This window comes from Notolabrus celidotus, chromosome 4 (assembly GCF_009762535.1).
Source record: "Notolabrus celidotus isolate fNotCel1 chromosome 4, fNotCel1.pri, whole genome shotgun sequence".
Lineage (NCBI taxonomy): Eukaryota > Metazoa > Chordata > Actinopteri > Labriformes > Labridae > Notolabrus > Notolabrus celidotus.
This window is the reverse complement of record NC_048275.1, coordinates 12,411,738-12,435,982: the sequence shown is the minus strand read 5'-3', so window position 1 is coordinate 12,435,982 and position 24,245 is coordinate 12,411,738. Positions and strand designations below refer to the sequence as shown.

Genomic DNA, 24,245 nt, shown 5'->3' with positions numbered 1-24,245 from the left:
ATAATAATAATAATAATAATAATAATAATAATAATAATAATAATAATAATTACTTATATAGCACTTTTCAATATAAGTCAAGTCAAGTCAAGTCAACTTTATTTCTATAGCACATTTAAAAACAACCAGCGTTGGCCAAAGAGCTTTACAAGGTAAAAAGTAAAAAGTACATGAAGACAACAATAAACAACACAACATATCAGGATATTACTGTCCTCTTCATGAGGAGAAGGCCAAAGAGAAGAGATGTGTCTTCAACAAAGATTTAAAACACTCAACAGTGGGGGCCGACCTCATTTGGAGTGGCAAGCCATTCCAGAGCTTGGGGGCCGCTGCTGCAAAGGCTCGGCCCCCCTGGGTTTTAAGTTGACTTTCAGGCACATCCAGAAGCAGCTGGTTTGTTGACCTCAGTGCTAGGTATCAAAGTGCTTTACAGTAGGAAATAAAAACAAGAAGAAGTGCAAAGCAAAATGAAGCGATAGAAAATAAAATGAAATAAAAACTTAAAAACATGCAAACTTATAAAACAGACCTTTAAAATCAGAGCTAAAATTAAATAAAATCACACAATAAAAGCTTTCATGTAAAAATGTGTCTTGAATAATGACATAAAACATGGGACTGACTCTGCAAGGCTGATCTCCTCTGGCAGGCTGTTCCAGAATGTAGTAGCCCTGACTGGAAAAGACCTGTCCCCTTTAGTTTTCAGTCGGGTCCTTGGAACAGCTAACAGAGCACTGCCAGAGGATCTCAGACTGCAACCAGGTTTTTAGGGGGATAAAAGCTCAGATGTATATAGAGGGGCAAGTCCATGTTGTCCTTTAAAAGTCAATAAAATAATCTTAAAATCAATCCTGAAATCAACAGGCAGCCTGTCTAGATGAGCTCAATCAGCATCTTGATATGCCACACCTGAAGTGGATCGATTATCTTGGCAAAGGAGAAGGACTCACTAACTCAGATTTAGAAAATTTTGTGAACAATATTTGAGAGAAATAGTCCTTTTGTGTACATAGAAAAAGATTAGTTGGATCTTTGAGTTCAGCTCAAGGAAAAAGGGACCAAAAACAAGTGTTGGGTTTATATTTTTGTTCATTGTAGTAGAGGAGTGTCACAGGGCATCAATTTTCCAATCCATCTTTTTAAAATGTTTTTTTAATCAGTTTATTTTTTTTACTTAACTAAATGAAGCAGTCTCATTTTCAACACAACATTGAAACACTTAATTTAATCTTCTGGTATCTACTTGGTTTCCATTCAGTCACTGAATTCAAATGTGCAAAATATGACATAATATGGACAACAATTACAAAACAGAGTTTATTAAAATATCACAATGTTTCTTTTTCTGAATTTGAACACGAGAGAAAATATTTGATACACAAGATTTATAAGTAATACTGAGAGTGCAAAAGTAAGAAACCAACATTTCTGATTATGTCACAGGTTAATGATCAGTGTGCTTTAGCCAAAGAAGTTATTGCATATTTTCCAAGGGATGGTAACAGTGATGAGGACTGTATGTTCTTCAGAGAGGAAGGCAGACAGCTTCTCTGCAGTGCGCTTTAGGAGAAGGGCTTCACAATCTTCATAGAGATGTAGTTCTGTAGGTGTGAGACAGATAATTAAAATGAGTAAGATCAAAAATGAAGAAATATTTGAAAACAGTGAGATAAATATATACAGTATGTTTATGGTTATTTAAGGAATGTGAATATCAATACATTATCAGTAAGCTATGTTAACTCACTGGAAGAGAGTAGAGCAGGATCCCGAAGAACAGGATAACCAGCAGGAGGATTATCCCTATGATGAAAAGGCATTTAAACCTGCGCCATACTATGAACTTCATGGTCTTGCACGGGTTTGTAAACCAGAAGAATGAAGTGTCAGGGCGGCTGTTTGAGAAAAACAGTAATATTCACATTAGATACATTCAGACAAAGCAATGCATGTACCCACAAAATTATATTTCTTAAAGCATTTCTGATTTTTGAGGATTCAAATTTCTTACTTTGGTTGGTCCAGTTTTGGATTCATGTTTGGTTCATCTCTGCCTTTCCCTGCTGGTCTCTCCTGCATTTCCCTCTCTTCCACAATTTCCAGTGTCATTTCTACCTTCCCCTGTGAAAAATTGAAACACAGCATTACAAAGTGACCAGGAAAACAAAAGTAGAAGACAACTACAGACTGTGCTGTAGACAAAAACTTACTCCAAGCACTTTTTTCCCATCCTGCTCAATCGCACATGGCCACCAGCCTCGAACAGACTTCTGGGAAAAGAGGGAGTTTGGCTGCGGTTTTTTGGAGGTCACCGAGCCCGTCATCCCTGGTAACATCTTCAGACTGCACTTTTCTGGGCTCTTAGCAGGAGGGATCAGATTGAGTAGGTCCAACTCAACTGAACCTATGACAAGGATTGAAATTAAAAGGAAAAAAACATACTTCTATTACTGTAGTACTGTATTCTCATTATTTCTCAAGCCTGAAAACCTTCACAGACATCTCATTCATACAGTAATAGCGTTAAAAATGGGTTAATGAAAAGCTGTGTCACCTAAGTAGTCATCCAAGGAGAATTTGTCATTGTCCCATATCTGGACGATCATTTTTGGAGGAATACGAAATTCAGTTTTGTCCAGATTCCAGAAGTGCTCCTGTAAAAAATCATACATTTTATCAAAATCATCATCCTCCACCATACCATCCAAAAAAATATATAAGAGTAACAATCACTTCATGATATGTTTGTGCTCTAAGATCTCACTCACTTTTCTGGAGACGACACACAACTGTTCTGCAGGAAGGTACTCAAACCCAAAGATGTACCTCCAGTTGAAATTTCCATCACCATCCAGAGATCTGTAGTGGACATCAGTCTTCTGTTTGTCCTCCTCCATACCAGGCATCCATCTAAGGAAAATGTAATTCAGATTGGATTGATTCATTTAGCAGAACACATGCACAATCAGGTAAATTACACATAACTGCAGAACAGACGAAGAGTCAAAGAAAGAGAAAGAATAAGTATTGTACCCCTTGACGTAGATGTCACTCATGTTTTCTCCTGTGATGCTCGTTTCATCCAGAATGACGTCAGTTGTGTTCCAAACAATTGCTCTCAAGAAGTATCTACATAATAAAAACAGAAGTACCATTATCCTTCAATGCACTGTGATTAAATATATTGATTTCAGATTCCCTTTGTTTATTTTATCTCTTACTTCTTGGCCTTGCGTGGAGTGATGTCACATGGGGGCCCCGGTAAACCCAGGCTCTTTGGGAAAATGTCCACCCACATCTGGATTTTTCCCTGTGATCACAGGAAATAATGACTGGACTTTAAATCAAACTATCACACAACAACACATCAAATGATGCAGTGTGAATCCTGCTATCTTAACCTGGGACAGGTTGGGTTGGTGAGAGCTACAAAGGGTTCTGGTCTCCACATGCTCTGGTACCAGGCCCTGGTCTCTGAGGACATGCAGGGCCAGCCTTTCCCTGGCTGGGCCCAAGTGGGGGTGGATCACAGTGTTTGTCTCTGTAAAGACCATGGAGAGAACAAAATTAGAATGTAGTACTTCACAAGTTGCATGTTAAAAACAAAGATGTAAAAACATTTAATTAAAAAAAATAAAATTGTAACATATCTATGGATTAATAATACTAATGATGATTAATAATAATATGATAACAGGATGTTCAAAAGGGCAGTACCAAAATCTTGCAGGTTGTATTGTCTTCCTGAGAGGGTCAGTGAGCTTCCATCCGCCTCTATGCGTGGAGGAGGAACACCTCTTACTCTGGCCACATTCTGGAGAATCTGAGAAGGCTTCAGCTGGTCTCTCCACTGATTGATCCCTGAACTGTGAAAATATTGCAGCTTTGTGTTTGCCTTTAGAAAGTAATTTTTTTAGAATGCATTAACTGCACTGAAGATATTCACATGTGATGTGTACACACATGAATGTAAAGTGCATACTTACATGCAGTAAGTCTCTGGCAGGCCACAGCAGGGCCTGAAACGAGACAGGAGTCTGTTCTCCAAATCGATGACTGTCTCACCCACTTTCTCATCTCTGCTCAGTAGGTCATAGTCGTATACAGCAATCTTCAGGTCCTTGTCTTGAGGCAGGAAGCAGGACATCTCGAACATCCTGGAAAAATGAAGAACATATGTATTTGCTGCCCCCCTGTGTTCATACACAAACTAAAAGCGAGCAAATACAAATTGAACAATGAGCTAGTTTTACCTCCCAAACTCTGGATTGAGGGTGTTTGGTTTGTAGTGATCTCTATCATCCAGTGTTTTTCTCCCCAATGCCATCTTAATGTAGGGGTCACACTAAAATGAGAATCCAAAATGAGTGGTTTTAGCCTCAGGGTTTAAGTAATTTAAACATTAAAATCCAGCACATGATTGTTACTCAGATCTTTATTAGTGAACAAAGGTTTCTGTTAATTTGTAGCTCTTTACAGATCTAACCATGCCGTTTGTATCCTTCGGCTGCAGGTCAATGCCGCGCACCACATAGATCCTGACCAGACACTCCTGAGGTCCACTTTCAGGAAGCTCTTTGAACTGACGAGGCGGATGTGGAACCCCTGGGTCATCAGGCAGCGGATAAATCTTGAATGAGCCCTGAATACAACAAAACAAGACAGCACAACATTTCATGTAGCATCCTTCTATACAATACTTACAAACACATCTCATATCTCTATGAAGGCACATCAAATTAGTTAACATGAAGTATCTACCTGAATAATAAGGCCCTTCAAAAAAGATGTTCAACAGTCAAACAAATCAAAATTACTCGGTCATATGAGGTTAATAATCCTGTGTCGTTATGTGGCCTCCAATTAATTTCTCTTATATTTACTGCAATTCAGAAGTTATCCACCAGAGGGCAAGCAAGGGCTAAGAAAGCGTGGCTACTGGCAGTGACTGTGATAGAGGAATACTATCATTAATCTGGGAATAGGGGTGGTGTCTACTGCTAAGTAGTGTGAATGTATAGTGGGGATTCAATGGTGGTGGAAGCATTGGACTTAATTATTGGTAGAGTCTAAACCTATAGTTACTACAGGACCAAAATCTGTCACCACAGACTTACAAATAGAAACAAAATTAAGAGTGCTTCCTGGATCAAAATGCCAGAAGCCAGAGAATAAGCATTGCACATGTATTTTAAACACAGCTCAGGACAAGCAGACCAGGCTTATGAGAACCAGTCTTTGAAACCCTGACTAGTGTAGCTCTTGTGGAAGTTCAGACAGGAAGTCTATACCTGTAATCACAGCAGTAGTAACACTCCCCTCTCGCTTGCTTATTAGCTCACCCTCTTCCAGCTGCATGCACCGGGGCTGTCATTGGTTAATCAGCGGTAGCACTCTAAGTCTCTCATCCAATAGCACAGTGGCACGCCCTTATTGTCAGCCTATCACTTTTCTACTGTCTTTTTTAATAAGATTCTCTTCAAATCGTGTGACTCCTGATTGAAGTAGAGTGAGGTTAATTAACCTCTGCTGGGATGACCAATGACATGCAGGCATAACCTGTGTCCTGCAAGGAGAGGAAACTCTACTAAGGGTACAAGGATCAACATGTTTCTTTAGTGAAGCAAAGACAAGCAACCTGGTCTGACGTGGGCAATTTATAACAGTTGCAGACGAGTCCAGTGAGCCAGCAGGTAATCGAGGGGTTTACAACTCGCCCACGCTGCAAACATATACCTGCAAGCTTAGGTGGTGTACACTTACAGCTCAACAGGAGGCAGAGTTGGCGAAAACACCACAACATATATGGTGAGATGAAAGATGTAGAACTATGTTTCTTTAACACCAAAAGGCTCTTACAGGCCATGTCAGAGAGAATATCCAACTTAGACAGCAGTATCCGAGGGCATTACACTAATTTTCAAATCACTATTGAAGTCAGGAGTGATTAGAGTGTCCAGCCTCACCCAGTCCATTGTTCCAGGGCAAGAAGGCTGGAAGATAGTGCAGGATTTATAAGCCATAAATCAAGCAGTAAGACCTGGAGCTCCTATAGTACCTGATTTACATACATTATTTAAGGATGTAAATCCAAAAGCTAAATATTTCTCTGGAATTGACTTTGCTAACACCTTCTTTTCAATTCCAGTACATTTTGGTTTGCTTACAAAAGGAGAACACATGGAAGAAACACTGGCTGAGTATATGTCTAAGATGTTAAAAAGAAAATAAACTACTTCTGTCGTCCCTCCTACACAGGACTACCAGATTCAAGGAGTGACGGTGAAGTTCATTAAGGTCATCAAAAAGAAACATTGGCATTCACCAAGGTGGGACGGCCCGTACCAAGTATTGCTGTCCACACCTACAGTCGTAAGGGTTGCAGAGAGGATCTAACAGATTGTCAGTCCTACCTTCAGGTACAAATAGGGGAAGGAGTGTGATACTTTCTCCAAAAGTGGTTTCTTTACCTTAAATTCACCCACCACCGATGGATCATCTTCATCATCGTCAGTCTTTCCTCGCTGAAGTTTAAAAGTAGTGCAGAAATCAGTGAGTCCCTGGAACTGTGCAGCCTCTTCCAGTTCACAGTTGATCACCTGAAAAACACAAAACACGACATCCAAAAAGAAAATCACAAATCACAAATCACATCTAGGGAGTGTCTCTGTTGTCTCTGTTGTTCTCAATGTAAATGTTCTTTGTGACCATATTTGAAAAATTAAAAAAAACTTTGATCAAACCTTCTATTATAACTACACTTCATACTCTACCTGTAAGTTTTCTCAGAACACCTACATTTGTGATACATTTTAAGATCCACCCACTGAATCATCCTCATGTCTCACTGCTTTTATCAGGATCAGAGCAGAAAATCTCAAACACAAAGTCGCAGCCTGATCACAACCCTGGCCGTCGCTGCAGCTTTTGAGACCAACACAAACCAAAGCAAAGACTACATATTTTTTGTATGTTTTTGCAGTATGTGTAAACATCTTCCCACCTGCAGTTTGTCATATCCCTTCTTCAGGTACGGCCTGCACTTTTCCTGCTCGCCAACAGAAGCATAGAACTTACTCCACCAGTCGACTGCCTCCTCCTCCTACAGAATGGACAACAACAATGAACTCAGTATTTTAGCGATATAACTATGAGTAGACTGTAAGCAAAAGTAAAACATCTTACCTTCTCTGCTTGAAGCTGAAATGTGGGAAGCAAACAAAGAATATTAATCAGTAAAAAAAAAAAGGAAAAAAGAAAGGTGAGGTGAGAATCTTGCAACTTTTATGAGTGTGTTGTTTTTTTAACCTCAGTTGTTTTCATGATGGGTCTCTCCTCAATGTCTAAGATGACATCTCCATGAGATGCAGCAATCATTGCCACTGCAACATCAGCATAGAACAGGATACATTAAGTCTCTATTGTATGTTGGAATATGTCTTAATTTACTATGCATATGTTTTTATACCTCTTGCAGACATGCAGATTTCACTGTTAATGCGATAGGGATCACAGCGAAACGCCTCCAGGCAGTCGATGGTGCACTGACCCACTACAGGTTTCCTGCCAAATGGTCGGTGGTCGATTACCTTCAGCACGATGGGAGGGGTGTACATCTCCTCTTTTGGGAGAAGCTAAAAAATAGAGTGTGATACATTAGAACTTATGATTCATGAAACATGTATAGGTGTTTGCGTACCTTCTGTGGGAAGTTTGAGGTTTCGTACCACTTTGAGTATGAGCACAGATCCAGGGAAGTTTGGATTCTTTTTGAAGTTCTTGATGACAGCGGTTTGAACGATCTCACCGCCACACTCCACTATCAAACTGGGAGAACAAACTGTGGCCAGCTGGTAGGTCTTCATGTTTCTCAAGCCCCAAGTCAAGACCTGGGATCAAAGAAAAATACATTTAGGCCAGTTAAAAAAAAAAAACAGGAGATGAAGAGACTTCAAATTTCTTGGGGGATATATGAAAGAAAGTGAGGGAGAAACATAAGAAATTCAACCACAACACAAATTTGAAGCTTGGTCTGGTCTTGTCTGATCATGTAATGTGTGTGGTGGGAATTTATAGCAGCTGGCAAAGAAGCAGGATGGTTTGATGGCGTACCTCTATCGCAGTGAGCTGCACTACAGGCCTTATTCCCTGGGGGACCATGTAGAGGTTTTCTCCCCGTCGAGGAGGCACCAGAGGCAGATCTCCATCATTCACCTGAGAGGAAAAACACAACAACATCTCCTAAGTACAGTTTTATAAACTCATGGCTAAGTGTGCTCAAATTCTTTAATCTCTTCTTTACCTTCTCCTTCAGTAGAAGCTCTGCAGCCAGAAGCACCTCCCCAGCACTGCGACCTTTTTTGGTGACTGGAAACCACAGAAGCTTGGGACTGACAGCCACACTAGGGTTCAGTTTCACGACTGGTGGGCACGTACAGCAACCCATGGGTTCATCTTTACCCTTGTGAATGAAATAAAGCAGCAAACAAATACTTAGAAAAGTCTGTTCATATGCATGTAATGGATTTAATGAGAAGTTAAGCAGATGAAATAGTCAACATACGACTTGATCGCTGTCATACAGCTCCAGCACCACATCAGGAGGTTTGTGTGCAATGGTTTGTGGGTCTCCGTAGATTTCAATGTCCTCAAAGATGAGAGTCTGATCCCATGTGGGGTTCAGGGTGGTCCTTATGACTTCTGTGGTCTTACTCACATGGAGGAATGAGACGTGGGCATATGGATCTGGGGAAGAATAGGGGATACATTTAGGGGGGTGTGAGATGGAGTGGTTGGTTCAGACTTATACTATGTGTGCATTATTTCTTGAGCCATAGTGATCTTCTGCATTTTTACCCGAGAAGCTGTCTTTGTCCATGGCACAGAGATTTCTGGCCTGGTACACGTACACTCTCAGATGGTAAATGTAGGACCCTGAGGGGAGACGACACTTCTCAGAATGTTTCAACTGGAACCACATGAAATAATGTAACCTCACAGGATACCTGACACACTGGTGATAAGACAAGTGCCTGTGTTTACACCAGATTTGACTGTTTATGATTGAGTGTTATCTTGATCTCTTAGATCCAGCCAGGAAGTCTAAAGAACGATGAGCATCAGGAAATTTACTTTATCTGACTCGGCTACTTACTGCTAAAGTGGCAGGAAACCGTGGGGGTGTTGGCACCAAATACTTTGGCTGCATCCGTTTTACTGGCCTTTTCATCAACGTCAACCCCCTGTCAACAAAAAGCAGGGTGAGGTACTTAATAGAACACCTCTCAGCTAATATTGCAGTGAAACTGAAGAAAACATGAAGAAGAGAAAAGCAGAACTAAAATAAACGTCTTTGTTTTTTTGCCAACAACAGACAGGAACGGGCACATGCTTGAGAATAATGAAGGGATATGACTCAGATGGCATAAAAAAAAAACTTGTGTTTCCATAACAACTGCCACATATTTGGCAATTGCTCAACTCACTAATGCCCCTTCCAATCTGAAGATGGCAGAGGCCCCAATGCGGTCAGATGGGACCATTTTTCTTCTCCAGCGGCGACGCCGGAACGTGTCAGAGGAGCGCTCCTTCCTGTGAAACTTCCAGCCAATCAGGGAAGAGTATTCCCAGCCTTCCCCTGGTTCTCTCCTCTGCAGAAAAACAAGGACATCAATAAAAACCTGCACTCCATCCTGAAATTGTGTTTTGAATCTACCTCTCACTCACCTCAATAGACACCATTTTATCCGAAGTCTTTCTGCGTGGTCTCACAAGTCTCTTCCTGCGATGGACATGGTACATCTTCTCTGCTGCAACCCAAGATTTAGGCTTGTCATCAGGAGGAATGGTAACTCCATACTCCCAACCTAGAGGGAAAAAACAGAATATCAGCAAACAGATTCATGGTATTTCAAACATAGTTGCTAGAGATTTAATAGAAAATGTAATAATAATAATAATAATAATAACTGGGATTTATATAGCGCCTTTCAAGAAACCCAAGGTCGCTTCACAGGGTCAGGTAGGGGGTCAGAGGGGTAGGTGGGGACAACACTTGCTAATGGGGAAAGGCCTTGAAGAAAAGGTGGGTTTGTATGTATCCGTGCTGTGTTTCTGCGTTACCTCTCTCATCCACAGCCCTGTTGGTGTCAAAGCTCCAGTCATCCTCCCAGGTCCATCCAGGTGGACACTCGAACTCTGCTGGGCTTTGAGTCTTTTCTCCATTCTACAAAACACACACACACACACTCTGTCATTCATTCAAGTGATGTATATATGAAGTACTTCATGCAGTTCAAGTAATGACGCCCTTTTTAAAGATCCTTGTGGTTTAATAAATTCAGATATTCTCTCTCCTTTTAGCTCTGAATTGCTATTAAACAAATTCATGACAGGAAAACCTGGTAGTTTAGCAGCTAAATCAACCCTGATTTTCTATCTTGCTTCAAGGATTTTCAAATGTTTTCTTTTCATGATTTCTAAAAGCTTTTCTTTCAATGTGTTATTGTCAATATTTGTAATGTTTCCTTTAATGTCTTATGTGAAGCACTTTGAATTGCCCCGTTGCCAAAATTTGCTATATAAATAAACTTGCCCTGCCTTTCCTTACCTTATGTTAAACAACTAGTACTTAACTCTGTCTGTCTAACATTGCTAAGCAGGAAGCGTGAGGTGGGTTTATCTCAGATCCTTAATTAAAGCATATACCTTCTGCATCTATAATGAATCATTAGATTGAATCAAGTTAATTTCTTAACTACAGTTTGAACCAGGTTCCCCAAAACTCTGTCACTTTGTGTCAGTACTACCACAAACAGAACCACTTGTCACCAGTGCACAAAAGCACAAGAGGAACTGATACCATCGGAAGCTGGCTATGAATAGAAAGCCTTTTGTTCTGTTATCTTCCACCACATTTTTCATATAATGCCTCACAAAAGGTTCATATTTGATTGTGTTAAAGTGAGAGTAACTGCGGCATGTCGCACCACGTCTGTGTAGGGCTCTCCTGCCGGCTTCCACTCCCCGCCAGGGAAACGTGTTTCATTCTGAAAAACCTCATCCGTGAACTCTGTGTGGCCGGCATCTGCTTCTGTCAACAAGCTGCAAGAAAACAGCAGCAGGTTGAAGAGGGGGTCTGTGACTCAGACAGAAGCTATGTACATCCATGATAAACAGAGCAGAATGGCCCAGGAAGACGAGCTTCAGAGGGCTGATATTATTTACATAAACCTCTGCGGGAGAATGTTAGCACTTCAAAAAGAAGGAGGCACTAATAGGGGAGAGAGGCCCCCCTGAAGCAAAACACTGGTTGATGCCCAGATTCCTTTCATTTCCTGTGATTGTGTTCATTACAAAGTTAAATGTAACAAGGTTGGCTGGTACAAGCACTGATTTACAATTACTGCCTCAGACTCTGCAATATTTTAACAGGATGTTTATACTTCAGACCGTACAGCTCACGAGGCACATGGGAGTGTGTGCGCTTTTGTGCGATAAAGTGTGTTATTTAAACATACCATCGCTCGGGGTCAACAAACCAGTCCTCGTCCCACTCCCATCCACGCGGCGGCAGAAAGCGTTCTTGTTTGAGTTTCACTTTTCCAGTCACATCAGAGAACTTATGGCGACCCACCAGGCCGGTTGTTCCCCACTTCCCAAAGACCTGGGCCTGGTTCTCATACTGTGAGGGAGGATTATTTTACACAAAAGTGTATAAAAGTTGTGAAAAATGCATGTGTGAGTTTGATAAATGTAATGTTTTGTTTGTCTGCTGTACCATTTCAGCATAAACACTGAAGTTCCCCTCTGAGAAGCTGTTGAACTTCTTCTCATGGGCGGAGAGACCGAGCCACATGTTGACCCGCAGCTGGACAGGAATCTTCTCACCTTTGTTTTTGTCCATTGGGTACTGTAAAATAAATTATGAGTGAGGACTCCCTCTGAAATCTGACAATAAAACATGTAACTGAGTTTGTCATAGTTTCTTTTACCTGCATAAAAATGGTCTGGGTCTGTCCACAGTTCTTGCCACGAGCCTGTTCGCTAAAGTTGGAGTACAGAATCTGGTTTGCAGGGACTCGAGCAAAAGCCACACGCTTCTCCCCTCTCAACATCCAGATGATGACGTCTGGCATGCTGTTTTGAGGCTGAACGAGACAAAAACGTTGAGTACATCTTTTAACCTTAGCTCCTTATTGCAAAGAGCAAGACTTCTCCATGTAACAGTTTGATTCTTCTGACCTCCTCGGCCAGCTGCTTGATTCTGTCCACCCAGTCTTCAATGTCACCAATCGTAGCCTTGACATCTGTGGCTTCCTCTCTCATGCGACCTGCCATCTGTCGGATACTCTCCACTGCAGCATCGCGCAGCTTCTTCATCTGAAGGTCCAACAGAGTCACATTGGGCTGGTTCTCCAGATCTGGCAGCTGGAAACTGTCAAAACGTTGTTACTTAAAGGGAAGCGGATCAAGGTAAACAAACACAGGATTCAACCACATAGCACAGCTGATACAGACGTGCTGGACTCCAGCGACAACAGCTACTACTACTCATCTCATCACTATCACCGCTCCCTCTGTCTCTTATTCTTCTCTATCCCTCTTTCCAGACCCAACTCATCGGGAGAGGTTTCTGCTTGTTAAAAGGAAGTTTTTCCTCACTGCAGTAACTAGCTAAATACTGCGCAGTGCAATGCACATGGTGGATTAAGGTGGGGTAAGACTGAGTCTTACCCTGCCTTGGTGTTGGGTCTCTGTGCATAATTTGATATAGAGTACAGTCTAGACCTCCTATGTTTTTAAAAGCATCTTGAGATAACGTTTGTTGTGATTTGGCGCTATACAAATAAAGATTAATTGATTGATACACATGCATTCAAACAAAAAACAGTTTGACTACTTTAAAAGAACATATTGATATTCTTTCATGCAGAGCCAGATGAGAAGCTGCCTGGCGCTGTCTTACTTCTCCAAGTCCTCAATCAGGTGGTTGATCAGCTTGAGCCAGATCTCTGCCAGACGTGTCTCAGACAGCTTGGCTATGATGGCTGTTCTTAAAGAGGTAAGGTTAGACTCCTTTAAGAAATCACAAAGACAGAAGAAAACATGATATGAGCTGTACTACGTGTTTTAACATGTATAACATTTGGTGTGTCAATACAACTTGTTCCCACCAGTCTCTCAGCGATGAAGAGGAGAATGTTGACTGAGTCCAGACGGTGACTGATGTCCTCCCAGTATGACGTAAGAATCACCACAGGCTTAGTGTCAGCCCAGGGCAGGTAATAGTAGCGGTTACCTGTGGGATGAGAAATAAACATACCCAGTCATTTTAAAGACAGATTGTGGGGCAGACTGCACATTAAGATTAGTTGTTCATGTGCTTCTCTTTGGCTTCTTAAGCCCTTAAATATAGACTAACAGCATGATTAATGAATACAAGGTGAACCATCACTTTGCACAGTAAAGTCTAACAATAAACTGATACTTTTAAACATTCTCTCTAAAAGGCGTAGACATAAATTAACAAAAGTTGTAATATATTTGAATATATTTGATGTATCTGTAGTTTGTTAAAAGTCACACCACTCTTAATTACTTAGGAAAACCTTCCAAACAGGATCACAGTTGGAAAATAAAAAGGAAAACAGCAGATTGTAAATGTGAATGAAGCAAAAAAATAGTTTAAAAAAAAAAAAAACTCTTGCAGACTTGTTTCTCACCATCGAACACTGCATAGCTGTACTGGGTGGTGGAGGACAGGGGCTTGCAGGTGGAGTCCAACTTGTTACCGTAGTTACCAATGCTGACCTCGAACTGGATTGGCTCGCCCGGCTCCTGGAGCATGCACGCACTGTGGAACACGGCGCACACACAGTACTTCCTCCTTCTCTGATATTTCTGCACTCGGTTAGACAGGATGTGTTGTGAGTTTCAAGCATCTCTTCTGATGGACAGCAACTTTAATGATTTTTGAAGTGGTAGGACAACTTGAATCACAAGGTTTATAGTATTAATCAAATAGATATGAGTACCTGTGCCACCAGGATGTCATCACTGGAGATGTCATCCAGGTTCTTATCAACTTTTCCATCCAGCTGAGTGGACAGCTCAACAAGGACCCTGCCCCTGTAGGCGACCCCTTCACCCTGTCAGGGAACACAATACAAAACAAATCATGTCCCTATTGTAATAAAGGTTAAATATAATGTCTGTACTTACTGTAGCCTCTGCTGATAGAATAGACTTACCTTTCCAAAGTTGAGTTCCTCGTAGCGATCAGGCAGGCCCGTAAATTCTCTCGGGCTTCCATACAGGTTGACATAGCAAGGCCCGAAAGCTGGGAGAAATCCGATCTCAGATGCTGCCGTGCTCACTGTAACACAAACATGCTCTGTGTAAAGTTTACAAGTTTTATAATATATATATATAAGGTTTAAGAAATGAGACTGTGAAAGGTTAAAATCAGATAACTGTTGAAGCTACAAAGCAAAAGGTTTCTTGGTACATACATTCAGTCACTATGTTGTTTTCAGTGCGTGCATCTGTTCAAACAAAAAACATCAAATGTCATGCTTCAATATAACAATCTGATCAAACATAAAACATATAATTGATATGTTCACCTTCGATCTCTCCCCCAGAAGAAGACATTGTGCTCAGATTCAAAAATGTTGTTCCAATGGCGTCATTCTTGGTGAGACGATCCCTGCAAAGATTAAACCGGAGTGTCAAATATTGAACGTGACATTATGGAAACCTGTTTGGCTGTTTAGAAATAAATCTTACCAGTCATAAAGAGTTAACTTTATGCGTTCACACATGGATGGGAACTACAGAGAGAGAGATAGAAGAATGTGTTAATGTCTGCTGAAACAAACCTGGGAGGTTAATTTACTGAAATATGTATCGCTCATACCTTGACTTGGAGATGAATGATCTGATTCCACTCTGGATTAGCATTTTTCTCAATAATTTTTGTGCTCAGCTAAGAGAAAGAAAAAAAATAAATATAAATAACATTCACACAGTAGGAAAAAAGTGTCCTTCCAAAGTAAATGTGCAATACCTTTTTGCCGGCAAAGCTGACTTCCAAAAATGGATCCACCAAGTTTTTCCGATCCCCGTCTCCTCCAAAGACCTGTTTCACGGACTGCATGAAGGCATCGTCCACTGCAAGGTAAAGTAGAAGAAAGTTTTTAAAGGAGCTTCAAGAGCTTTAAACTTCAGTGGTTACAGAGATTTATAATGGACTTACTCTGTGGCATATCCTCGGCACGGTACACTTTGAGGCTGAGTGTCGCCCATCGCATTGTGACTCCAGCTGGTACCAACAGATTGCTTTCAATATCATCCTGCTCGTCACTCATCTCTTTCCGCTCAGTCTGGAGCCAGAAGGGGACAGATGAGGAGAGGACAGATGAGGGGAGGGAGAGAGAGTTTGCTGAGGTCTGTTTCTATACTGATCCATACTAAAATTTGTCTTAGGAATTTGATGAATAAGTAGGTAAACACACCGGTGGATCATCTCCAGTGCCCACTACAAATATGCTGACTTTTAGGTAGCCTCTTGCCCCTGAGGTGGAGTCATCAGTGTCACTCAGCAGGAGCCATTTTCTCATGATGGCATGACCTACACATGACACATTATTCAGCATTTTCCAACACCTATTTATAGTATATTGACTCATCATGAAAGAGGATGTATTTAATATGAAAATACTGACCTGGTTCATCATAAATGTAGCCAACGTCGAGCTAGGTAGGCAAGAAAAAAAAAATCAATACATTCAATTCAAATCATCGGACACTATGAAAGTGGTCAGCCTGCTGGTTATAAAAGCAGCAATTCTGCTTCCTCCGTCTTGACTGGTGAGTGAAAAACACTAAAGGTCAAAATTCAAAGTTTATAGAAAGAAATAAAGTAGAGAAAATGACTGAAGAGTCCATTTGGCCCACCTTGAACTCTCCCATTAGACTGTCAGATCTGAGGGAGAAGGAGTCATAGACCTGAAGAGAAAAACAGAATGACAGTTTCAGAGAATAAAAAGTGGATTGAAGTGATCATAATGGAGGAGGCCCCCTGACTCTGTTACATGTCACTTTATACTGACAATGACTTGAGTTGAGTTGAGTTGATTCTTGCTTCAAGAAATGACATTAAACTGTCATATCTACTCACCCGCAGACTGATGCTCTCATCAAACAGTTCTGAGGGCAGCATGTTCACATTGTAGAAAAACATCTGAATAGCAGAGAAAGTCATACATGCATGAGCATTCCTCTTTTTTCTGAACACACACGATAAATCTTGAGGTCAGACACAATCAGTAATTCTGTCAAATACTGCAGGACTTACTGTTTAAGAAGCTGCTTATGCTTTTGAAAAAACAGAAGCAAGGGAAAATGCGCATCAGAGCAATTAGACATGAGAGAGAGCTGATTACACTGCCTTCAAGATCCACTGCCATATCAACACTGCAGATAAAGACAGGAATACCCTAGAGGGTTATCAAAGCAGCAGAAGAGTTGTTTGCAATCAGAGAAGAGGACTTTTAAAACAGACAAGCAAGAAGAAAAGCCAGAGTAAGTGATCACTTGTGAATTTTAGGTGTTTGGATTTATTACCTCATCAAAGAACGGGTTGTTTCCTCTCCTGATCCTCGTCCTGTGGGTCTGTCCACATACATTCACCTTAACCACTGGCTTGACATTGTTGCCGGGTAACTGTCTGGCCTCGATGACCCTGACACGGATCTAGTCAGTGGGAGAAACAGAGAGGCAGCTGAACTAACAATTAAACAATTAATCTTGATTCTCATCTAAAAGGCACTGTTGATTAATTTTGACTCATTTTACAAAACAAACAAACCTTCACAGATAAATCTCTGGACCATTTATAAGAACAAAAAAGTTCCCTACAGAAAGTCATGTGTGTGACATTATTTGCACTCATGCAGGACCAAAAGACCATGTTTCCAAATATCCAATGTAAGAGGCCAACAAAGCTGTCGTTCATGTGATAAACTGTCAGTATTTCCTCCTAAAGTGGCATTTATAATTATCCAGGAACAAAGTAATGAAAAACACACAATACCTGGAAGTCCTGAGGCTTATTGGCCAAGGCTCTATTCGTCTTGCGGCTGATTCGGACCGACTTGTGACCAGGTTTCCCAGGCTGGTTTGGAGAAGTTGGAGCACCTGAACCTCCACCCTGGAATCCTCCCTCTGCATCTGCCTCCCCCTCGTCATCCTCATCACTGCCTCCTTGGATGGAAAAACACAATAACAAGATTGGTTTGTGTACATTAAATACTCAAACCAACATTTTTACAATTAAAGCCAGATATTATTAAAAGGCATGCCAACAAATTGTCTTTACAAGGCAGAATATAAACACGTTCAGGTCTCACCAATGATAATACATGTTATATATACATCCTGATAATGACAGTCAACAATTTTCTAACCCAGTCTTCCATATGAAAAAGTCCTGTGTTTTTCTTATAAAACCTCCCACATAATTCAATAAAGTTTGCTCTCCCTCTCTTATAATCCAGGGAAAAAAATAATCCCAGTGCTGGGAGGATGTGTTGATGTTTTATCCTCTTTTTAAATTGAATTTTAGTCCTTTGTGAGTCCCGGTTCAGGTGTGATCAGTGGAAGATTGTTTACTGTTTTGTCAGTTCTGCCTCCTGCATCTTCATCATATATATGAAATTACCTCCATCCACATGAGACACATCTCCATCAGGTTCATTATTAGGATTTGGAGTTGTGTTGGCAGGCGGATCGTACCCAATGACCAAATTGATGGTTGCCTTAAAAAAACAAACATTCTCAGTTAGCATTGTCAACTCTGTTATATAGTTTAAATAACATGCCACATGATAAGTGGTTGAATCCTTGGCCTGCAATCTGTGTCAGAACAACTTATTAATGCATAAATCTAATTAGTTTCATGTTATTAAGCAAGTGTTTTCACCCCGACTGCCTGTTGTTTGTCGTTGATCAAAGGCACATTCCTGGATGGAAGGGACTTCAGTTGACCACCGGCCAAGTCCCTCAGAGAGATTTTTGCCGAACCAATGAGCCTAAAAAGAAACCACATCAATTTTCCTTTGGTCAGACAATCACGCAAACATCAATCAATATGTAATTGAAACTAGAGGAAAACAACTGTTGGACAAACCACAAGTATGGATCACCAACACAAACAACAGGGTGGGTGCTTTGGTTCTAACAATCTGTATCAAAGCCATTTAAATGGGTGTGGTGCTTATAATAAGGATTGCTTGTTGATCTGATGACAGTTTCCACTTCCCACTTCTTCACATATTATGACAAACTGAGATACAACAACACCTACAATGCTATGTTTATCTTTGCTACCAAACAGATGTCATGTGGCACAGTGATTAATAACCACAATGGATTACAACACATTGGGATTTTTTTTGGGGGGGGGATGAGTTCCTCAAAATTATAACTTTGGAATATTTGATGGGGTTTAGATTGAAGCAATCAACTCTGACTTCCATTACAGTTTTCTATACACACAAAAGATGGAACTATGCTCACAAGTCTGAAAACTTGAAGCTCGTGTATCAACAACACAACATGTTGCACCTGTGAAAACTCAATTGGAAGAACACTTCAGTCATGTGTCAGAGTTAAAGAGACCTCAAGTGACTTATACAAGAAGACAGAGCAGCAAGGACACAGAGGAAGAGGAACAGAGAGAGGCAGGATGCAGAGTAATCTGTTTCACTGCTATCTGCTTTTTATTTTGTCAGTTTGGCTTTGTGCTCCAGTACAATTAATATTTCCTTTTTGTATCTGTGCACTGATTTTCTTTGTAGTGTTTCTTGTTGTACTTACAGAGGTGAAATGACTGAGTTTTACATTTGTGTTACATACATGTAGTGGGCTGCTGTATGCTATATTGGTGGTGGGGGGAACTAAACTGCACAAAACAAGATACAAAAAAAAACCACATTTCCACACACATGTATATATTTCAATATGTGACAACCAAAACATACACATTTGATGGTAGTGTTTTGAATTGATCATTTTTATTTGATGATCTTTGAGGCATAAGCATATAATAGCTGTGTTTGTTGTTTTGGTGAGGAGAGAACATGTATCCGACTGTTTTGTTTCATTTCACAAGACTAGTGGAGTTTTGATAAAGTAGTTCACTCTTTATAGTTTGTTTAGAGTTTTAAGGATGTGAGCCACCACAGTCTCTGGAAATGTGTTAAACATTTGGGAAAAACTGTGATACTGTATCTATGAAAGATACCATACAGAGAGACAACCTACTTTGCCCCTTGCTAACTTTGTTAAAAGTCATTTCTAAGCAGCAGCTCCTTGTTTTGAGAGAAGAAATGTGATACTTTACAGCGTGACAAGGACCAGCAAGTAATAAAGAACAAGATGACAAAAATGTACACGAGAGAAAGAAGAAAGATGGAAACAATTAACATCTACCACAAGCATGCTGGCCGCCCTGTGCCTGCTTACAGGGTGGACATACACAGAGCCAAGAAGGCGGGTTGAATCGCAGTATGAAGTAAGCAACATGAGAAGAAGCAAAATCATTTTCAGATTTATGCTCAGGGCTTGATTTCCTTTCCTCTTGTTCGCACAGGACTGAAACTGTTGCTGTCCTTAAAAAGCAGGGTCACTGTGTGGAAAACTAGATGGAGTGGATATCTGGTACTGCAATTTATTGTCTCTACTCCTGCAGAGGCCTGAAGCAAGACTGGTCTGTACAGCATAACATTTGTATACAACTGAAAGTAGAAACATGACTTCAAAGTGGTCTGAAGTATTTGGAACTACCCCACGAAAAAAGGAACTGACTCTTTAAACACAATGCCAGAGTGAGGTTGTCAGTTCCCCAACACACTGATTTATCTACTGTTTCTAATATATTACAAAGCAAGTTTGGTTTTAAAAGAATCTTTGCCAAACAACTGAAAAGTCTGCACAGCCAGGTAAGGTTGCCTCTCTTGATTGGGCAGTAGATCCTTGCTCGGCTTTCTCTGAGTCACATTAATTTTCCAGTTTTTCCGAGATTGTAAACACAGATCACAGCTGTGTTCCCTGTATCTTAAATCCAACATATCTATCTTCAGTATCCGCCATCATTCTGCAACTAAAGTTCATTTTTGCAAAGCAGGACAGGCTGAGCTGCTACTAGTCATCACAGCTGTGCCAATGACAAGTCTGCGCAAGCTCTCTTATTCACCCTCTTCATGCGTTTCAGGCAGCACGGATCATGGAAAAGTATCAAAGTGCATTCGTGGCTGAGGCAGAAAAACCCTCCTACCTCTCACCACCCCTTTGTGCCCACTACAGAGTCATTTATATTACAACACAACACAATCAGTCTCCAGAGTGACTCATAGAGAATGTTATTTCTTTGTCTACCTACTTGCTCGCTCTGCTAAAAGCAGGAAAAGTGTCTGATTTATGATGTTACAGAGCGCCTACGGTATATACAGTATGTTACTAATGAACTCATTAACAAGAAAACCAGGCAGAGTAATAACATGTACTGCAGCCTGAGCCTAACAGAGATCGTTTATAAAAAGTGACTTTTTCCTTTTAAGGAAACATTCCTGGTAAGGCAGATGGAGTGCTATTGTGAGGGAGACAGAGCGCCTTCTTTCTGGGACTACAAGTCATAACATGGTGGCAGTAGATTTTGTGATAAATAGATTGGAGAAGTTGAAGCATGCCACCCTGCACCTGAGAAAAATAGCATGATAACCCTCTAGACACACTTTTTAATTTTAAACTGTGCTTTTGTAGTTTAAGCAGCAACTAATAAGAAACATGAGCAGTTCAAAAGATTAAAATCACATCTCTACCTTCAGTTCTACTTGTAATCCCCAGCATAACATGTATGGGTTTGGGGAAGAGGGGTTTTGCTAGTGACAGTAAGTCATGAGAAAGTTATTTTGAACTGAGGAACCCTCCTTCGTAGAGAAAACAGGGTGTTTCTATAAGCAGTCATTTGTAACACCGACTGGGGGCTGAGGGTCATTCACTCACGCGTTTTAACAGAACATTTGTTTTGAAGGAACACAACCACTTTGACACATGCAAAACAATAAATGCTTTTCAAACACATACTTGTCTTTGCCGATTGTTTCATAGTCTTTGACAACCACACTGATGAATGAAGATGCATCCAAAGGAGTGCCTTTCAGGTCAAACTCAAGCACCTGCAATTTAAAGGAAAGGAAAGTTACAATCTATCACCAACATAGGCAGCTTGGTTTTAGCTCTGGTAATCAGCTCTCAGGTGAGTAATGAAAATCTCACTTACTTCATTCCAAACTGGATTCAGCTCATTGTCAATTGTTTTGGTTTTCTTCTTTTCACCTAGATGCAGTGAATGAAACTACAATTAGCATCAAAACCTTACAACACAACAAAATACAATATCAGAATTGCCTTGCTATGGTATTAGAAACACATATTAAAACCATCAACTTAAAATATATTACTGTTTTAATGTTTTGCAACATTTAATGCGATAAAGCTTTCTACTTTAACTAAAATGCAAGCCTAGTGGCTTAAAGAGTTGCTCTTATTTTGACCTTATAAGGCTTTACTTTGGTTGTGTTTATGAATCACTGCCAAAATATTCAATAAAAGTCAAGCTGTAGGCATACTGTAAACTGCTGCTCTGGATACTGTGGGGATCAAATAATGATAGAAGTAAATAAAAGATACTTTAATGAAAATGTAATAGCTCTATGTGCATTTAACAAATCTACAAGAGTTATCAGAGCAGAAGTAAGTAGTTTTAAAAGAAAGAATTAAATCCTCAATGGTTTGTCTTACCTCTAAAGACAACACCAGCAATTGGATCTGGATTTCCAAGTCTCTTATTGGGGATCCCATTAGCGGATTCAACAATCACCCGCAACATTTCGACAAAAAACTAAGTTTCCTCAGAGAAAACGAGTCATATTCCGTTGTGACAGAGGAAGCCTCAGGGAGGAGGACTGCACAGATGTGAAGAGGAGAGAGGAGTGGATACCGGAGATCAGCCTCACTCATGATGACTCAGAGGCATAAAACACGAGCCAGCTCTTCCTGGGTGAAGTGGGTTAACAGGCGAGAAAGACACACACACACACAAATCCATACCCTCATACTTTATAAAAATGATTCATGTATAACTCAATTTGACTTCCCATCACTGTGCAGAAGTTGACTCATTCACCATCCACATTACTTCTTCCGTTGTGCTGCAGCGCCCTCTAGTGGCGGTGTGAGGAACAACTCTTTTCCTTGACATTGTAGTTAAATAATGATGTTAGCTGGAGATGGGCTTTATGGCTCTTTGAAGGGAACCGGATCTTGAGGAGCCGTTCCTTTCAAAGAGCCGTTCAAAAGACTGGCTCTTTGGCTCATTGTTATATTTATTAATTTTTAGAAGTCAACCAGGGGTAACTCGTTTTTATCAAGGAAACAATCACTGGTAACAATTATAAGATAAGATTTGGATCAGAATAATTCAAACTTACACATCCCACTAATATATATACTCTATTGGTGGGAATTGTTCTGAAATATTGATTATAATTTAATTTGGCATTGTAAGTATTCCATAAGGTGCTTCGACAGTGAGATCACTATTTTGAATTTTCCCTCACCTAAAAAACTTTGTGGAACTATAAAAACTACGCAGGCTACAGATAACTTCCATGCAAAACAACTTTACCGTAAAATGTTACACGCAAAAAATGTTTAACAATACAGAAAAAAATAATAAAGTAAAGTAAATAAGAATAAATATATATGTATATACAAAATATGAATGAATAAAAATAAGAATATTCTAAAAATGTGAATGCTAAATTGTACTACCCCACCTGGTGTTTCTACACCTGAACTACTTTACAAACAGGAGCTCAGCTCTTTGACTCAAATCCCCATCAAAACAATATAAACAATAACAAAGTGTAGACAATAAGTGTGAACAAAAGACTCATGGGGCACGCAGGTGACACTTGAAGGCAGCGTGGGCAATCTGCATATAAAAACGGCTCCCAAATGAACGGCTTGCAACTGCGAATCAGTTCTCATCTTTTACTTAAAAGAGCCGTTCAAAAGACTGACTCCTTCGCAAACATCACATCTCTAGTGAAAAACATTACTTTTTTCTGCTGGGTTTGGAGAAAAGGTCATAATACCAATAGGTACTTATATGTAAGGGAAGTAATTTGAGATTATGGCGAAATCTCTGTGTTTTCCAGTGCCTTTGTATCAAGCAATGTTATTATTTCCCTCATTCCATAGACCAGGGGTGTCCAAAGTACGGCCCGGGGGCCAATTGCGGCCCAAGGTCCATTTATTTATGGCCCCAAGCTTCCATCTTAAATTGTGTTATTTAAAGCAAAGAAATGAATCACAGTTTCTTTCTACAAACAAAACTAAAGTCAATCCAGAAACGTCTCAAAAAGCTTCATATGGACTACCTGTCTAAAACCAAAGCTCTGGGAATTCTGCAAGACGGCAATAAAGAAGAAACACAAGGACTCTTTAAGTTGACAAGTTTTCAAATTCAGGTTTTTATCATGATGTGAAAATGTTCTTGATGAACACTAAAACTTCAGAAGACACAAAAGAGGACACAAGACAAGATCAAATTATAAAATTGTGCAGAAAAGGCACAATTTGGTGCATCAAAAATGTTCAGAACTCAGGAAAGTAATTATATAGTTCTTAAAATGTTGTCTGCTGGTCAGAAAGGTCTTAAAAAAAACATGAAAAAGAAGTGTGATGAAATCTAGATCGTGATCCTGCCATAGGAAAATAATGATACTAAATATTAAATAAATATTTCATGTATAACTTTTAGGATTCCTAAGTCTCAGTAGGAGCCACTGGCCCTGAGGTATTCTGACAACATCATATGTGGCCCTCTTTGAAAAAAGTTTGGACACCCCTGCCATAGACTGTATAAAATATTCCTGTTATCACAGACCAATCAGAGCTACCCCCCAACCCTCTGTCCTGATTGGTCGAGTGGCGGCCCCACTACGTCACCCTGATTGGCTGGGAAGCCACTACTTCCTCATAGAACGCGCACAACAATCTTTTGAGGGCAGGGGTACGACAGAAGTGAGGGGAGGGGTAGTGTTGACATTCGAAATCTTTCTCTGAACTGATGTTTATATCCCGACTACCAACAACAGCTTTAATGTAAA

General features: G+C 40.3%; 1 protein-coding gene across 1 annotated transcript; it reads right to left on the bottom strand.

The window, feature by feature from the left end:
* Positions 1-1,296: 1,296 nt before the first annotated feature.
* myofl (myoferlin like) lies at positions 1,297-22,245 on the bottom strand. Its single transcript, XM_034682402.1, has 54 exons — positions 21,871-22,245; positions 21,350-21,405; positions 21,154-21,245; positions 17,990-18,098; positions 17,729-17,825; positions 17,102-17,271; positions 16,633-16,761; positions 16,187-16,249; positions 15,964-16,014; positions 15,732-15,762; positions 15,522-15,637; positions 15,263-15,389; positions 15,074-15,177; positions 14,924-14,992; positions 14,794-14,837; positions 14,631-14,713; positions 14,517-14,549; positions 14,256-14,380; positions 14,040-14,153; positions 13,728-13,905; positions 13,179-13,303; positions 12,971-13,080; positions 12,247-12,439; positions 11,997-12,152; positions 11,783-11,914; positions 11,523-11,686; positions 10,992-11,106; positions 10,126-10,228; positions 9,730-9,869; positions 9,489-9,653; positions 9,158-9,245; positions 8,860-8,937; positions 8,567-8,748; positions 8,306-8,464; positions 8,116-8,217; positions 7,731-7,892; positions 7,472-7,637; positions 7,312-7,385; positions 7,189-7,203; positions 7,007-7,105; positions 6,474-6,602; positions 4,490-4,645; positions 4,257-4,348; positions 3,990-4,160; positions 3,721-3,869; positions 3,405-3,544; positions 3,225-3,313; positions 3,037-3,132; positions 2,772-2,913; positions 2,558-2,657; positions 2,214-2,407; positions 2,015-2,124; positions 1,751-1,898; positions 1,297-1,604 (listed from the first exon to the last, which is right to left on the bottom strand). Exons 1-54 carry the CDS (start codon positions 21,956-21,958, stop codon positions 1,566-1,568), a joined length of 6,162 nt encoding a protein of 2,053 aa, XP_034538293.1. The 5' UTR covers positions 21,959-22,245; the 3' UTR covers positions 1,297-1,565.
* Positions 22,246-24,245: the final 2,000 nt, after the last annotated feature.

What these genes read in the sequence shown, in the direction of transcription:
- myofl (XM_034682402.1), bottom strand. Translation starts at nt 21,958, where the DNA reads ATGTTGCGGGTGATTGTTGAATCCGCTAATGGGATCCCCAATAAGAGA. An exon ending in TCAGCTTTGCCGGCAAAAAG is followed by an intron (nt 14,993 to 15,073) that starts GTATTGCACATT and finishes TCTTTCTCTTAG; the next exon opens with CTGAGCACAAAAATTATTGA. An exon ending in CAGGGCTGTGGATGAGAGAG is followed by an intron (nt 9,870 to 10,125) that starts GTAACGCAGAAA and finishes TTTTCCCTCTAG; the next exon opens with GTTGGGAGTATGGAGTTACC.